Source organism: Elgaria multicarinata, chromosome 14 (assembly GCF_023053635.1).
Source record: "Elgaria multicarinata webbii isolate HBS135686 ecotype San Diego chromosome 14, rElgMul1.1.pri, whole genome shotgun sequence".
NCBI lineage: Eukaryota > Metazoa > Chordata > Lepidosauria > Squamata > Anguidae > Elgaria > Elgaria multicarinata.
This window is the reverse complement of record NC_086184.1, coordinates 33,903,411-33,920,775: the sequence shown is the minus strand read 5'-3', so window position 1 is coordinate 33,920,775 and position 17,365 is coordinate 33,903,411. Positions and strand designations below refer to the sequence as shown.

The 17,365-nt window shown below is 42.8% G+C and overlaps 1 protein-coding gene across 1 annotated transcript in view; it reads right to left on the bottom strand.

The window, feature by feature from the left end:
• Positions 1–14,227, bottom strand: part of KCTD19 (potassium channel tetramerization domain containing 19) — an 80,960-nt gene extending 66,733 nt beyond the window's left edge. Inside the window, exons 1-7 of the mRNA XM_063141489.1 lie at positions 13,936–14,227; positions 13,541–13,691; positions 11,656–11,847; positions 10,558–10,671; positions 9,271–9,496; positions 7,193–7,353; positions 96–199 (exon numbers count right to left, since the gene is read on the bottom strand). Of these exons, the coding sequence (XP_062997559.1) occupies positions 96–199; positions 7,193–7,353; positions 9,271–9,496; positions 10,558–10,671; positions 11,656–11,847; positions 13,541–13,613 (870 nt within the window). The 5' untranslated portion in view covers positions 13,614–13,691; positions 13,936–14,227. The remainder of the gene's footprint in view (positions 1–95; positions 200–7,192; positions 7,354–9,270; positions 9,497–10,557; positions 10,672–11,655; positions 11,848–13,540; positions 13,692–13,935) is intronic.
• Positions 14,228–17,365: the final 3,138 nt, after the last annotated feature.

Here is a 17,365-nt window from a genome sequence, read left to right as displayed (position 1 = left end):
CTGGACAGGCCTTTTATATGACCCAGCATGGCTCTTTTCATGTCCCTAAGGTTCAGCTACACAAAGGCAATATAAATGTACTTTAAGAATGGTACCTTTAATAATGTTTGTAAGTAAGTTGCATACCAGTGACTTCCTACATATACTTTGACAATATGGTGGAGTGAAAAGGCTGCTATTTCTGCTGCCCAGTCTGCAACTGAAAGACACAATTCAAAATTGAACAGCATATGATTTAAATGCATTTATGCTTTTGTAAAACAGAGATGTGCATTCACGGAGGTTGGGAGGAAACACGATTAATAGCCTGACCCAAAAAAATCCTGTCTACTGCAAATGTTTGAACAGTGTTTGGACCATGAAGGAGCAATAGAGTCTACAGAACTTCCACTGAGCAATGAATAATTCTTTCCCATTCTTTTTCTTTCCCTCCCCTCCATTTCCCTTAGATTAAAGGTTTGACTGCACTCCCTATGTACCCCATCATGGCTGTATAGTTGTGCCCCATTGTTTATATGACACAGCCACCAACTTGCAGCCATATCGGGCTTTTCTCTGTGAAACTGCTCCTTTTCAAAGTTTTACTGCAACTTTTTTCATTGCTCTAAGGTCGCCACAGTTGATTCTTCATCTGTCAGTGGTGGCTTTGGTTCAGGTTAAGAGAGTGTTGCTAGGGGCAGATCCCAGTGAAGATGTGAAGGCCTGAAAAAAAATGGAAAAATTTGGGGGGGGGGGGAACGGGTTTTTTTTTCAAAGCCTTTTTTTCCCCAAAAAAAAATTGGAAAAATTGAAAAAAAATGAAGAAAAAATGGATTACGGGATGTTTTGTTTTAGCATGATGAATAAAATGTTTAAGACAAGGTGTTCAGATATTTACTTCTCAAAATGATTTCTAAAAACTGTACAGTATCAGATTATTACAATGTCTGTGCACCAAGGACAAGCAAGTCCTAGGTTGCAAACTGAGACTACAACTCTCAAATGTAAGAGGAAGATGCATTTCTGCCTCTAGGGGGCACTTCCATGGAAGCAGAGACTGAAACTAATACTGATAGCTATAGGTCAGAAAATGAGTCTGATTACATTTCTCAGTTTTTTCAGTTTTTCATTTTTCTCAGTTCTTTTTATGGGAATGGGGGCTTTATGTCTTGACACTGGAGGACTAGCAGAGACATAAATAATTTTCTTTGTTACTAATGTTGGTGGTTTCTTCAGTTGTTGTTTTTTAAAATTGTTTTTTGCCTGCTTCTCATAAACTGGCAGAACTAAAGAAGTTCCTTACAATTCAGGTGTTCCGGAGCTTGTAGCTCCATTTGTTACCAAAAAAAGTAAAAAAAGTAAATTAAATTTGTAATAATTGTTTGAATACACTAGTTTTAATATATCAAATATAATAATTTTATGCCAAACCAACTTGGACATAATTACATTTTATGTTCCTAAAGTAACAAAGTGACTTTCAATCTGTAAAATGTGCTAATATTGCATTATTTCAATTTTTTCAAAAATTTCCATTTTTTTCCAGAAAAAAACAGAAAAAACCCGGTTTTTTTCCATGGCTTCAAAATTTCCGGAAATTTTACATCTCTATATAGAACGCAGACATTAAATTAACTGTAGCTGCACATCTGCATGTCTATAGACTTACAAAGTTGCACAGAGTTGGCAGGAAAAAAAGATTTTCAGTTTTCTGGTCTCTTGATATTTCCTCCCCATTCCTTTTTTTTATTTATTTTTTATTAAATTTTTATTATTAAACAATATACAACAAACACAAAAACAACAAATAAAATCACTTAATACATAAACATAAAATTGCCTTAATATCGTATATTCAAATTTAACCTATTAAACATATTTGTACTAAACATAACAGTGCTCCCCCCACCACGGGATCTCATTCCTGTTTCCAAAAACTCATAGTTTCATCTGTTGGTGGTTTCCCACTTCCTTTAAAGAACACAAACTCTAGGAACTTTTTCCATATACCCTCAAAATCGTTCGTTTTTACTATTTATTTTATTTATTTATTTAAGGATTTTTATGCTGCCCTTCAGCCAAAAAAGGCTCTCACGGCGGCTTACAAAAGTATTTCTTGACAGTCCCTGCCCACAGGCTTACAATCTAAAAGACATGACACAAAAGGAAAGGGGATTGGGAGGGAGGAGGAGGAGGGGTGAAAGGAAAGCAAATTCAGGCACTACAATCTTAGTTGCAAAGTTCAGCAGTTACAGCTGACAGCAGGAGGGAGGGGGCTCTCAGCTGGAGCTAGACCCAGGCACGGTGGAGAGGTGCCTGGCTGCTGCTTCCTCCCTCACTGGTGGCCTCTGCAGAGACAGTTGATCTGCATAGATACTATGCCTCTTTTCATTTTAATATTACATGTCAATTTATCATTTATAGCAATGTCCCACACTTTTTTATACCATTCTTCAATACAACAGTCTCCTTGAATCTTCCAGTTCCTAGCTACAATCAACCTCGCAGCCGTCAGCAGGTTAGTTATCAATTCTTTCGCTTCTTTATTACATTTAAGTTCTTCTTGCAGTGAGAGTAATGCAATCCTTGGTGTAACCTCTACTTTAAATCCCACAATCTGCTCAATCTCAAAGAACACCATCTTCCACAACTTTTGCACATGTTTACAATCCCACCACATATGTAAATACGTTCCTTTTTCACCACAACCCCTCCAACAATCTGCTGAAAGCTGCTTATTAATCTTATTTAATCTGACCGGAGTTAAGTACCACCTCCATACAAGTTTATAGTAATTCTCCTTTATTCTTACTGACATATTTCTCAACACTCTCTGTCTCCATAGTCCTTCCCATCTCTGCTGTCCTATTTGTATCTTCAAATCGGTCTCCCAAACCACTTTCCCGACACTATCCAACACTCCTTTCTCAGCTAATATATTATATAGTTGACTCATTAACCCTTTTGTCCCTATATTTTGTCCCTTGTCCATCTTTTTTTTTATTAATTCCTCAAATTTCATCCTCTCTCCACACTCTCCATTTTCTCTTACCCAATTTTTAGTCCATTGTTCCAATTGCCCATAGTTTAACCACGTTAAATTCATATCTTTTAAAACTTCTTCCAACCTCTCTCTTGTATTCATCCCCCTTAACCATTCTCTTAATTTCATTTTATTTTTTTTATTTTAAAACTTTACTTAGTCTATTCTTTAAATTTTCAGGAAAATTCTTTAGCATTATCACCGGTGTTAAGGAGGAATTACTTGAAAGCATCTCCTTTTTAGATTTATTCCAAAGTTCCCAATGGAACTTCAAAAAGTGATTATCTAAATCATTAAGCCATTTACCCTTCCCTTTTTCCTTAAAAAATACATTCTGCAATTTTAACTCAACATTACCTAATGTATTTTCCTCCATTCTAAGTCCCCTACCCCTAAAATTGCTTCGACAATATGTCTTAACCTGTTTGCTATATAATAGTACTCAAGGTTTGGGAGACCCAATCCACCCTTCTTTTGGGTTAAATACCATTTACTTTTATTAATCCTTGATTTCTTCTCAGCATTACAGTAATTATTTATAAGATTCTGCCAACTTTTTAACTCTAAATCTGAAATTCTTATTGGTAGCATCCTAAAGAAAAAATTAATCTTAGGTAAAATTTTCATCTTTATTAAAGCTATTCTTCCAAACCAAGAAAGATTCAGTTTCTTATACTTCTTTAACTTTTCTACTATCTCTTTTTTCAATCCATTTAAATTCTCACTTTCCAAATCTTCTAAATTATTAGTAACCTTAATACCCAAATATTTAATTTTTTCTTTACTTTTCAGAACTGAAGCCTTCCCTTCCCATTCCTTTTCTTCCTTTTTGGTATAATTAAATAACATCAATTCCAATTTTGCCCAATTTATTCTTAACCCCGTAACTTCTTCAAATTCTTTCAACTGCTGTTTAATTCTTTCCATTTTACCTATAGGATCTCTAATAGTCATCAATGTGTCATCTGCAAACATATTCAACTTTATTTTATTACTGCTACCTATCCCCTCTATCTCTCCATCCTCTCTTATTGCGTTTGCCAACAATTCCATCACCAATACAAACAGGACTGGCGAGAGTGGGCATCCTTGTCTTGTCCCTCTGGCTAGTCGTATCTTATCCATTATTCCATCGTTTACTACCACTACGGCTGTGTTTTTGGAATATAACTGCTCTATTATTGCTCTAAATTTAATACCAAATCCCATTTTATTTAACACCAACTTTAAAGTTTGCCAACTCACACAATCAAAAGCCTTAAAAATATCTAACGCTAAAATACCCGCCTTATTCCTTGACTTTTTTATCCTCTGTATTACATTCAAAACTCTACCTATTAATGTATTATTATTATTATTATTATTATTATTATTTATTTATTTATATAGCACCATCAATGCACATGGTGCTGTACAGAGTAAAACAGTAAATAGCAAGACCCTGCCGCATAGGCTTACATTCTAATAAAATCATAGTAAAGCAATAAGGAGGGGAAGAGAATGCAAACAGGCACTGGGTAGGGTAAACAGGCACAGGGTAGGGTAAAACTAGCAGTATAAAAGTCAGAACAAAATCAAGTTTTAAAAGCTTTAGGAAAAAGAAAAGTTTTTAGCTGAGCTTTAAAAGCTGCGATTGAACTTGTGGATCTCAGATGTTCTGGAAGAGCGTTCCAGGCATAAGGGGCAGCAGAAGAAAATGGACGAAGCTGAGCAAGGGAAGTAGAGACCCTTGGGCAGGTGAGAAACATGGCATCAGAGGAACGAAGAGCACGAGCGGGGCAATAGTGTGAGATGAGAGAGGAGAGATGTGCATCTGTCTACCTGCTATGAAACCACATTGGTCTTCCCCTACATATTTAGCTATAAATTTATTTAACCTTTTAGCCAAAATAGTTGAGAAAATTTTAGCATCTTGATTTATTAACGAAATTGGTCTATATGAATCAGGGAGAGTCAAATCCTTATCCGGTTTCGGAATTAAAATTATTATGGAATGCTCCCATGACTCTGGAATCTTCTCCCCTTCAATTATTGTGTTATATAATTTCAACAACTTTGGCACTATTAATGTTTTAATTTTTTTATAAAACTCTGGTCCTAGACCATCTACCCCCGGTGATTTCCTCCTCCCCATTCCTGCCATCTGACAACGGCACAGCAATTTTTCCTTCCCAGAAGCCCATGGTCACTCCTGCTATGTAACTGAATTAATTCCACTTCACAGCAGCGATGCTGTGGGGTGTTGGGGAAATCAGCTAGCAAAGTGGGGTTGTATAGACAATCCCCCAGGGCTGATTTGTCTCATCTCATGGCAGACTGAGAATTTCAGGATCACCAGCCTGCAATGCAGCAGTTTAAAAGCACAAGAGACTTCTAACCCTCAAAGTGACAACTGAAAGTGCACCAACTGGTATTACAAAAGCATGTTAACACTATCTACAAAATAACCCATCTGCCAACCTTCATATGCAGCAGTGGCAGAAGCCATAAAGCTGCCTCCTGAAGCAGTTGGTACACTGATCCCAGAAGACAATGTGGGTGGAATGCCCTCAGTGAGCAGGGCTGGCCTTACCCTGAGGGAAGCTGAGGCAATGGCCTTGGGCAGCAAGGTGTTAGAGGACAGAGCTACAGGGCCGAGTACCCCGCAGGGCCCTGGACTCCCTAAGTTAGCCTGCTACCTTTGGGTGTGGAGGATGCTGTCCCATTGCCAGTGTTGAAGCAAGATTCCAGGTGACTTTTGTACATGGAATGGGCAGAAACACTATCTTGCACTTCACTTCAGGCAACACGTCTTAGGGTGGCCTGCTCATAAGACTCAGAACAGGAATTCACAGTAAGAAATTGTCCCTTTTCTCCAGCAGCCAACACAAAACTGAAAATGCCAACTATCTATCCTTGGAGCAGCTGCAATGTGGTATTACTGAAGTATGGAAATAAGTATCCCTTAAGCCCGTGGACTTTCTCCACAAGACCTTCTGCCACCTTGCAAGAGATTGCACGGTCCTGGGGGCCTTACCTTACCAGCACACACACCAAACAAAGAGACGATGAAGAAAAGACACATTCCCAGACAAATGTTAAGTGTGTTTAATGGTTGAGAAGGACATTCATGTCCCCACCCATTATAACATCTCCTGCTTTGAGTGAGCCAGGCCTCAAGCATGGTTTATAAAGACAATTTGTGTCTGGTTTGGCATATAGAACGTGTGAGCTGGCTGTTTGCAAGGGTGCCCTAAATATATATGTATTGTCTGTGAAAATCAAGGAAGATATCATCCATGGTCAGTGGGCAATCCTTAGTAAAGTATATGGTGACCCCCTCATACCTTAGATGACCCGCTAGTGCAATGCTGATCTCCTAACTTAGGATGGGAAAGGGTGGGGTGTTTTTTTAATCTTGTGGCAGTGGGTCTCCTGAAGCATTATGACGTCAGGACACCATTTCTTAAGAACATCAGTCAGTTCATAGAATGCAGACATTTAGAGATAGATCTTTAAGATTATTAAAGTGATCATAGAAGGATGTGTTAAGTCGAGAGGTTTGCCCCTATAACAACTCATCACACATTTACTCCATAGTGAAACATAGATAACCACAGGTCTGTACATAAATGACAAAACTAAAATCAAGCACACATGAAACATAATAAAGAAATTAACAAGAACTGCAACCAAACCAGGAGTGGAGGGTGCAAGCTTAGCTCCTCATGCCGGCACAAAATTGCTCCTAGCAGTCCCAGTAGGTGTGTTGGAGAATCAAAGGGGAACTTTTCCATGAAAATGTTCCCTCACCCACTGAGCCTGCTGTCAAGCCAGAAAACTTGGGAATAACCAGGCTGCGCGCTTTGGTATATAGATGAAGAACAGAACTAGAGCAGCGCTGACATCAGGCTTTTGCAAGTATAAATTGCCTTGAGTGCTATTTTCTTGTTTGAAAGGCAGGATAAATACTGTAAATAAAGTAAAAGAAGAAGCCATGTTGAATTAACTGGGCCTCTCTGCTCCGGGGCGAAGGGCCACCTCTAGGACTTAGGGGGAATTACAAATAATTTTGTAACAAGCATTGGTTCAAATTGAAAGTTCTCTTTTATATACCATTTTTACTATTCAATATTGTTTCTTCCATTAACACGTGGGAAAAAGGCTCAAAGTAAAAGTGGCTTGACTCACCCTTAGCCATGGTATCTTTGGGTGCCTTTTGTTTTAGATATATTTTTAAAGCATCCTTCATTGGCTCATATATGATGTCCATTTGATCCAAATAGGCACAGAGTTCAGGAAGCTCAGACATACTCCGTATAAGTGGAAGTTTACAAGTTCCTAACCAATTCCTTTACACAGAAAAAGAAGAGGACTTACAGTACAGTCAACTGTCGTGATAGCTGTCTTTACATATTGTTTTCTAAGATCCCCATTAGCTCAGGGGGTGCAGAACCTCTTTCAGCCTGACGGCTGAATCCCATTTGAAAGAAGTTCTGGGGGGCTACCTCCCAGTGGTGAGCAGGACTGGAGGCAAAAGGGGTGGAGTCTAAATGCTAAAAATGTCAACATGTATGAGCTTCACGCTCTTCCTGCCAGTCACAGCCTTGGAAGAGGCTTTACAACCTTTTAGAATGGGTGGAAGGAGCATGTAAGCTGGGAAGCCACCCAACGATTGGTGATTCGGGGAACGGAGTGGGGCCAAAGGAAAGGTGGCAAGGCCACCTGGGGAACTCTGGAGGGCTGGGCTGGGATTTGGCCCTTGGGCCTAAGGTTCTGCACCCCTGCATTAGATTCTATTTCCCACTGTCTTGGCTATACGAGGATTTTCTTTTCTATTAACTTCTTTTCAAACTTAAATCAGACTTATGCCTATATGACCTTTGTATTGTGCTTCTAAAGACCAAATCATATGGACTCTTCATTGGAATACTAATGTGGAGAAGAATCACACGAAAAAACCGTAAAAGCATATAAAATTAAAATCAAATTGGTGTGTAGTCAAATGTATTAGACTGCAATCCCTATGTTTTGAAGCTACCATGCTTTGGAGCATGTTCAGAGGAGGGCAACGAGGATGATCAGGGGTCTAGAAACAAAGCCCTATGAGGAGAGACTAAAAGAACTGGGCATGTTTAGCCTGGAGAAGAGAAGACTGAGGGAAGACATGATAGCACTCTTCAAGTACTTGAATGGTTGTCACACAGAGGAGGGCCAGGATCTCTTCTCAATCATCTCAGAATGCAGGACATAGAATTATGGGCTTGAATTACAGACAGATTCCAGATAGTCATCAGGAAAAACTTCCTGACTGTTAGAGCAGTATGGCAATGGAACCAGTGACCTAGGGAGGTCATGGGCTCTCCCACACTAGAGGCATTCAAGACGCAGCTGGACAGCCATATTTATGCAGATTCTTCTATAAAAGATGAACACAAAGTATAATATTGGTAGTACAATTCCTCTAATCCAGGGGTATAGAACCTCTTTCAGCCATTCCAGGGGGCCGCATTCCAGTGGTGGGCAAGGCAAAGGCAAAAGGGGTGGGACTAAAAAACCTGCCTAATTTACCTTAAAGCTCTTCCTACCAGCAACTAAGGGCTCATCTAAACCAAGCAGATATTCCACTATGAAAGTGGTATGAAAGCGGTATATAAAAGGCAGGAGCCACACTACTGCTTTATAGCAGAATTGAAGTGCATTGACAACTGTTGGGACCCATGACAAATACCATATACTGCTTTCATACCACTTTCATAGTATTATATCCTGCTTGGTATAGATGTGTAATGGGCCCCAACAGTTGCCAGTGCACTTCTTTACCGCTATAAAACAGTAGTGTAGATCCTGCAGCACACTTCAATACCAGTATAAAGCAGTAGTGTGGCTCCTGCCTTTTATATACCACTTTCATAGTGGAATATCCTGCTTGGTGTAGATGAGCCCTAAGCCTTAGGAGAGGCATTTCAACCATTTAGTGTGGGGTGGAAACTGCACAAAAGTCAGGAAACCACCAGACCATGGGTGGTCAGGGGAAAGGGGATGGGGCCAGGAGGAAGGTGTGTGGCCCTCTGGAGAACCCTAGAGGGCTGGATTTGAAGCCCAAGCCTGAAGTTTTGCACGCTTGTCTTAAGCCCTTATGAAATGTTGTGTTCATATTCAGTTCAGCAGAAACCATAGTTGTTTTTCATTCTGAAGGGAGGATGAAGTGTCCTCCAAAAAGAATTCTTTCTAGAAACGAATGCAGACTAACTTGCTAATAGACCTACATAATGTGCTGAAAGAGAACTCCATTCCCTGATATATACAGCTTGTTCCCATCCAAGGTACTCTCCATGTGGAGCTGCCCTAGAGCTGAATCAGGGTATTTGACTAAGAGGCCGAGTGCCATTGAGTATAAAGGGAGACAGGCTGCTGCTTCCTGAACCCCCTGCTGCTTTTCCATTGTGCCTTTTACAGAGCTTTGAAGATCAGATGTCTCTCCTGAGTAGACTCCTGGAAGAAAAATGAACAAAATAAAAATGGACAAATGTAATCAATCAATTAAAGTGTAATCAATTTTTTTGATTACACTTTATACTTATCACCATCTTCATCTGACCCAGTGAAAAGCGCCATAGTCCAATTCAAGGAGGTCATAGTATGTTTTAAAACAAAGCATAAAAATGAACTCAGTATTATATCACAGTAGGGGAAAAAAGAGACAAAAAGTCACCGAACAAGATTAACATTCGTTTAACTCCTGTTCTCCAGTGCCCCTTGGTCAGTCAAGATGGGACCAGATGACCTTCAGATCTACAAATCTGAAGACCTCTTAAGACTTAGTTACTGGTGACAAGACCTTTAAGCTAAAACATGCTGGTATTTTTAATATTTCAGCCACGCCCCTTTTGCCACTGGAATGCGGGCCCAGAGAGCTTCTTTGATAGAGGTTTGCCACCCCCAGGGCACTGGGTTGGGAGTTGTGGTAATAAAAAACCAATATAAGGTTTTTTTCATTATGAAGCCTAGTTGCATTGGAAGAATGGCCATCTTACAGTCCCATCCTTGCCCTCCCCCAAAGTATCCAGTGCACATCCCCGAATCATTGGTTGCGCTGCGTAGAGGCAAATATGTGAGCTGTCTCCACCTCTGCCTTATACTGTTTCTTGCCCAAGATACTGGTCTCTGGGCCTCATCAGTTTACCTTCAGCGATGTGGATACTGGAGCAGAAACTAGAGTGGTTTTGTGTTTTGCAGCTTGTGTTGGGCTTTCAGCTGCAAGTTTAGCATCATCAATTCCTGGGAAACGCGTGATTTGTGACTGGTGATACCCACCATGGCAACCATTTTCTCAGTGTGCCCATGGCACAGTCAATTTTCCAACTGTGCCTACCAGCTCAAAAGGGCTGGAGATGCCTGTTCTAGTGGATGCCACTAAGCTTCTGAGTAAAATAATTTCATATTTATGGAGAAAGCCAGGATTTTACTGGGAAATCTATTACTTGGCAATCTATTACTATAGATTTTATTAGGAAATCTATTGATTTACACTGAAAATACAATATAAACCCCACCAGGGTTACTCCTATATATCTTTACTGCTTCAGTGACTTCAGGGATTCCCAGCGCCTCAGCTTCAGCTTCAAGAACATCCATGTTGGAGAAGTTGTCAGGCAGAAGAATCTTCTCTGAGCGAAGAAAATTAGCTTGTTAGAAGAAAAAAGACCCAGAATTAAGCAAAATATTATGGCTCTTGCCACCACATTTAATTTTAAACATGTTCATCTCACGTAGTTTCAGTAGAAAGCAAACATGGGGTTTCCTAGGGACCCATTTACACCAAAAGTGGAGAGGAAGCTGTGATGGGAGGACACACCTAGGAATGGTGGAAGAATCCACTTGGGGGAAGGGTGGAGCCCACTGTGCTGTTATCAGCTTGGCCCCTCAGACTTTGGCTCATTTCCAGTTTGCAGTCACATTGGCTTCCATGCTACACAGGTTCATCAGCTTAATGAATTTTGATAACAACTCTAATTCTGCACTCCTTTCACAAGGGTGCAATTTCTCTTTCATATACTGTAGTTTTATATTGCTAAATGTGAAGTAAAATAAACTTGAAATGTTCTGACCTTAAGAACTTTTTTGCCTGATAATAATTTCTGTGGAGGCACTCTTAGCCCCGTAGTCCCTTCGGGACCAGCTCAGAGTTCTTAGTTCATTCCTGTCTGCTGATCATGCTCCTCCCCAGCACTACTCTCCAGGATCTTGGTATTTTGCTATTGGGTTGCACTTTGGATTGATAACCTCAAATCAGGCCATGTTCAGAGGCAGCATAACTCAGATTACCAAATACTGGGATGGCTTTCTCCGTCCTATTCTGCTTCTGAGCTTCCCTTGAGCATCTGGTTGTCCACTGTCACACAGAGTGTGACCATGATCTGACCTAGCAAGGCAATTCTTACATTCTAAGACAGACATATTATTTCCACATAGCCCATTGACTCCCCTATTCTTCAACCACTACCTATGATTCTGAGCCTGCCTCTAGAGGCTAATGATGGGTAGCAAGAATAATAGTAATAAAGGGTGGTAATAACCATTTGAAAAAGATATAGGGAAATGGTTATCTCTCCTTGTCTTCTGCTGTATTCTTCCCGAAGGAAAAGGCTTACCTATGAAGCGGAATTCACTCCCTTCACATTCTATCAGCACAGCATTGTCAGATAGCCACAGCAAGTTATCATCATTGACCAAGGAAGGATATTTTTCAATCAGGTCTAGGGGAAGAAAGCAGTAATGCACTTCCTCTTCAGTATCTAGCAATGGAGTGTCCATTAATCCTAGGGGAGCTTTCTCGTGTAATCCTAGTAGGGGGGAAAGTGAATGTCAATAGGGATCAGGAATGTTTTTGCTATCAGACAAGGGCCGTAGCTAGACCTAAGGTTTATCCCAGGATTGTCCTGGGGTCAAACCTGTTCATCTAAGTGCCACACAGGGCATCCAGTGCTCAGGCAGGGACAAACCCGGGATGATCCTGGGATAAACCTTAGGTCTAGCTATGGCCAAGGAATTAGAAAGCTAAATCCAGGGGCCAAACAAGGAGTGATATAAATGTCTCTTTGCATTGAATATGCTGGCTTTTTAAATGCAAATTGCATTTGCTTGGGCAAGGGGATGTTAATTAGGGGAAGTTTAACTCTTTCCTCCCCTGCTGCATTTCTAAGGAAAATTTCTCCTCTGAAGCTGCTATTTGCACGAGAAGGGAAAAGCACCCAAGACGATGCACAATTTATCTAATTTCAAATTAGGTTAGTTGAAACACATTAAAACAATTAAGCAAAAATTAATAAATGAGTTAAACAAAGGTAAGCAATACAAACCATTTCAACAATTCAGCTGAAAAACACCTGGGAAAAGATTACTGTGAGATAGTATAAAAATATGTGCCACAATGTATTATAGCTCACAATATATTATGTAGCTCACAAGTGCATCCTAATTGTCTCGCCTGATAATGATGAACCCTGTTACTGAACCCTGTTATTGAACCCTAATAATGAACCCTGTTATTGCCTTTTGTCAGTTGGAGAACTTGAGCCCAGGGAAAGTGCCCTAGCAAGTGAGCCCAAGACTGAATATTATGGATGCTGCTCTCCCTCGGAACATTACTGTAGCTAGTGGGCCCCATTCACCTTCCTAGAAAGGGTTTCACTTTGGTGGACAAAGTCAGTCTGTCCTTCTGCCTTGCTGCCTTTGTCTTGTTCCTCTGGTACCAAAGGTGAGGCACATAGCCAAGGGGCAGGGATGGGCCAATATATTTTGCTACCAGAGGCAATGGATATAGATGTTATTTCACTCCCATTCAAACTACAGAATCTGACCAACACAGCAGCTGAATATTATTTCAATACTCGAAGATGTTGTTCCAATGCCACTGTGTACCTAATCATGGTGGGCCGGTGGGCTCAGTGTAGGCTAGCTTAGAGGGTTCACAGGGAACCTTGGGAGGGGGCTGCTGCTACTACCTGGTGCAGCTGTCTCACACTGCCTATTGACAGCAGCGGCCCTGAAAGAAAACCTTGTTTTCACTTGGTTTCTTCATGAGTTGTGGAGTTTGTTGGTTGTTCCTTGTACAATAATACACACTTGCATGAAAAAATGGTCATAATCACATCTCTTGGCAGAGTTCACAAGTTCGACATCCAATTTCTCTCCATTGAGAATTATTGTAGGTCTTTAAAATAGAAAATGGTATATTGAGTGTGGCAGACCTGCAGAATCTTCAGGGACATGCTAATTGCCCTGGTAAGTGAAAAATAAAGTGTGCCTAAGACTCAGGAACCAATGAGACAAGGAGATGCGCTGTCATGAATATGAGAAGCTGGCTTGGAGCCCAAGCCTCCTAGGCCCAACCAACACTCGCTATCCAGACACTGGGTCACACTGGCTGAACATAAACAGCAGTGTACAAAAATTAGCCAACATTTTTTGCTTATGATCATTAATGTTGCCAATTTGGCTTTGGCCAAGCTTAAGTAGTGGTGTATGGACTTTTACCAGTAAATGCTGGACTTTTAAGAGGAAATTCAGATGGCTTGCTGATACATTTTCGTGTTCTCCAGTAATTCATAGATGCTCTTTCAGCTACTGGTATATCAGCAGGTCGGACACGCAAATTGTGTTTCCCCTCCTTCAAATTGTCTAAAGTCTTAAGACAAACAAAAATCTCTTTAGCATGTATGATACTCAGAGCATTGGGATATGTTCTATATAACAGTGCTTTGGTTCTGCGATTAATGATGGAAGTTCCAATATGAACCCTGATATAGGAGATCTCCTAAGCAGCAATGTAATGTTTAAACCGAATATAAAATTGGTCATCACAAAGGTAAACACTAGTCTGAGCTAAAATCCCATTCACATGTTCACAGAATTGCTTCATTTTGGGAAACCTTTGATACATTGCTCTGTTCTCATCACAGAGGGAACAGGAATGAGAAAGGTGTCTGCTGCTTTACCTCTTTGTGGGGTGCCAGTTGAGAAGGCCAGGCATGAGGCAGCATCCCCAAAAGGCCAGATTTGGATTGGGGCTTCCAGTGCCCAATGCTGAGAAAGAGCAGAACCAGCTCAGCAATGGAGGCCGTGGAACCCACTGACTTGAGCAAGCCTGGGAAGCCTCTGTCAGGGAGGCTTACAAGTCAGGGCAAACCAGACTTGCACAGCCAATTACCCACCACGCCAAAAGCAACCCACCAGCCCTTCATAGTGACCTGGCAGCAGGCACTTGGAAATTCAAATGTAACACCAAACCCTGGTTTGGAAACTGGGAATGCTTGTCAGGTCTCAGGCAGTCCCTCCTCTCTCACATACTCTTCACAATTTCACTCATCATAGTTTAGCAGGACATCTGAATTGCCAAACAATGGTTAGTGCTGATCTCCAAACCAGGGTTTGCAAACTTGCAGCAGATTGTGGTTTGAATCATGATTTGGAAGCAAAGCATTAACCCTAGTTTGCCAATTTAGACTCATGTACTCCCTACCTCCGCTCACTTTCCCACACATATGTGGGTCCCCACAACACATTACAGCTAGCAAAAAAGAGGAAGCGAGAATGTATGTGTGAGAAGGGACTCTGCTGTTGCTGCCTAAATTGAGTTTTGTAAGTTGCTTTGGCTTTCAACTCTGCCTATGCTTTCTTCAAATTGGCACAAGTGCTGTCTTGCTGTACTTCTTTCTCAGCCAAATCTAGCAGCATCTGGATCTTGGAAAGACCACTCAGGGTCCTGGCCTGACCTTGAGTGTGGCTCCTACAAAACTGCCCCACTGTTTCCAAAAAAACATGATTTCAAGGCAGCCCTATGCCTTTTGTGCGTTAGCCTGAGAGACATTCCTTGTAGACTAGGCTCTAAAATGTCCATTTTTCAATAGCTTACACCTTATTCCTGGAGAGCAGCCATATTCTCATCAGGTACCTGTAAGAGGGGGGTCAGCTGCAAAAGCACTGCTTGCTCATACAGTAAGTTCAGTTCTGCACAGCTGGAGAAGGACAACTTGGATGTGTGCAGATAATAATGGATGTGTCTGAAGGTGTATCCGTCTCTGTCAATGAACAACCTCACATTTTCATTCTGAGTCAATGTGGAAACCTCCCTCCAGATCAGAGAGTCTGAAAACTGGGCGATTTTGCTTTTTGGAACTGAGAAACACCAGCCACCGACATTAAGATGGACCAGCTCTTCTTCTGAGGATTCGTGAATGATTTCTGGTTCGTCCTAATCAAGAAAGGAGAAATTAAATAAAAAGACTGAGAGCAGGAAAACTTGCCTCCGCTTAAACGACCTTTTTAAACAGACAGCCCGTTTCCCACTCCCCTGCCAAAGGCGGCACAGATGAGCCTCATGTCCAAGGATGTGCTCCAGCAGAGACAAGGTGTGCCGCACAGCTGCACCCTGCACATTCTCAGAGGCACGATCTGCTTCCCCTCCTCCCCCTTTGCCCCCCTCCCGACCGAGTCCGTGGGTGGGCGCTGGGCTGCCCCTTTCCTTGAGGAGAGCGGGGCGCCCCCGCCGCGTTACCATGCTGATGCTGAACGGGCCTAGGACATTCGGGCCCGGCCGGCGACGGGCGGCTCAACGGCCTGAGCGCGCGGCCCGCCGCCGGCCCGCCGCCGCCTCGTGTGTTGGGCTCCGGGTTGCTGGGCAACCCGCGGCCTGCTGACGGCCCTGGCCGAGCTGGCCTTGAGCGAGGCCTGGGTGCGCGGCGGGGGCCCAGCCTGGACGCCCCGCGCGGGCGACGTCATCGCTCTCCACCTCCCAGCGCCGGGGGCCGCTCGGAGCAGTGGCCGGCCAAGTCCCGGACTGGCCCTCCGGCGGGCGGCGGCAGCAGCGGCTCTGCGGCAGTGGTGGGCACGGAGCGGGGGCCGGCTCCCCCGCCTCCCGCCCGGCGGACTCCACGGCTGAGCGGCGCCAGCCTGCCTGGCCTCTTCCGCTGCCCCCTCCCGAAATTCAGCGGCGCGGGGTGGGGGGAGCCAGTTGCAGCCCGGCCTTGGAGAGGAGCGCTTGGAGCCCGTGGGTGGGTGCGTGCGTGCGTGCGAGCGAGCGAGCGAGCGAGGAGGAGGCTCTCAGAGCAAGACCCGGGCGAGCGCCTGGGATGCTGGGGCCGAGGCGGCAACGTTTCACGCGCTCTTTCCTGGCCCAGCGGGGCAGGGCGGGGGTCCGCTTGGCCCCAGGGCGCACACTGGGCCGAAGCAGCGGCCTTTCCGCTTCGCTCCTGCTTTATGGTTCCCCCGCCCCAACTGTCCCCACCACCACCACCACCAGGCTCCCTGCGTTGGGCTTCCCGTATATTTATCATTTTATTAATTTAAAAGAAAGAAAAGCTTTTTAAAACTGCAAGAGTGCTGTTGGGAATTGGAGAGATTTCTAGATGGCATCACTGCATTCTGTTTCCAATTTTCAGGGTTTCCCCCCCAGACCTCAACTTTCAAAAGAATAGATAATTAGACCTGAACACAGTATTTATTTACTTATTTATAGCATTTTTAGACTGCCCAATAGCCAAAGCTCCCTGGGTGGTTCACAAAAATTAAAACCATTCAAAGTATTGCCCTTCATGGCTTATTACATCAATTAAGGAGGGGATCGCCGGCTGGGTCCAGGAGGTTGTAAATGTGTCCTTGAGAGAGGGAGTGGTGGCGGACTCTTTAAAAGAGGCGGTATTCAGACCACTCCTGAAAAAGCCAAACCTGGACTGGGAAGATGTTAAAAACTATAGGCCGGTGGCGAACATCTCCTTCCTGGACAAGGTGCTTGAGCGGGTGGTTGCAGGACAACTCCAGGCACTCTTGAATGAAACGGATTATCTAGATCCATTTTAATCGGGTTTCAGGCCTGGTTTTGGAACGGAAACTGCCTTGGTCGCCCTGTGGGATGACCTCTGTCGGGAAAGAGTGTTGAGTTATGGCATAAAAGCTGATTAGTTATGGCACAGACTGGGACTCTGGCACATAACCTTTTTGTATTAAGTCTCTGTCTGGGCCACCAGAGACTAGCAGAGAATGCAGCGGTTCTCAGCCAAGAGACAGCAAAGACATGAATTAAGGCAAAGATTCTTGTAGGTTAAAACAAACCTTTTACTGGCAAATACATATAATTTAGTTATGGCAGTACAGATACAAATACTTACAAATGGTCAGTCAATACAGCACACATCAAGTGGGTAATGGGGGAATGGAAGGATACAAAATACATTTACTTTTATAGACAACCTGTACAATGATGCAACTCTTTGCGACCCTTAATTGACAATAACCACATAGACAATTTGACCTTTAAGTTTCTGCTGAGTCCTCTGTTCTTCTAGATCCTCAGAAATTAACAAA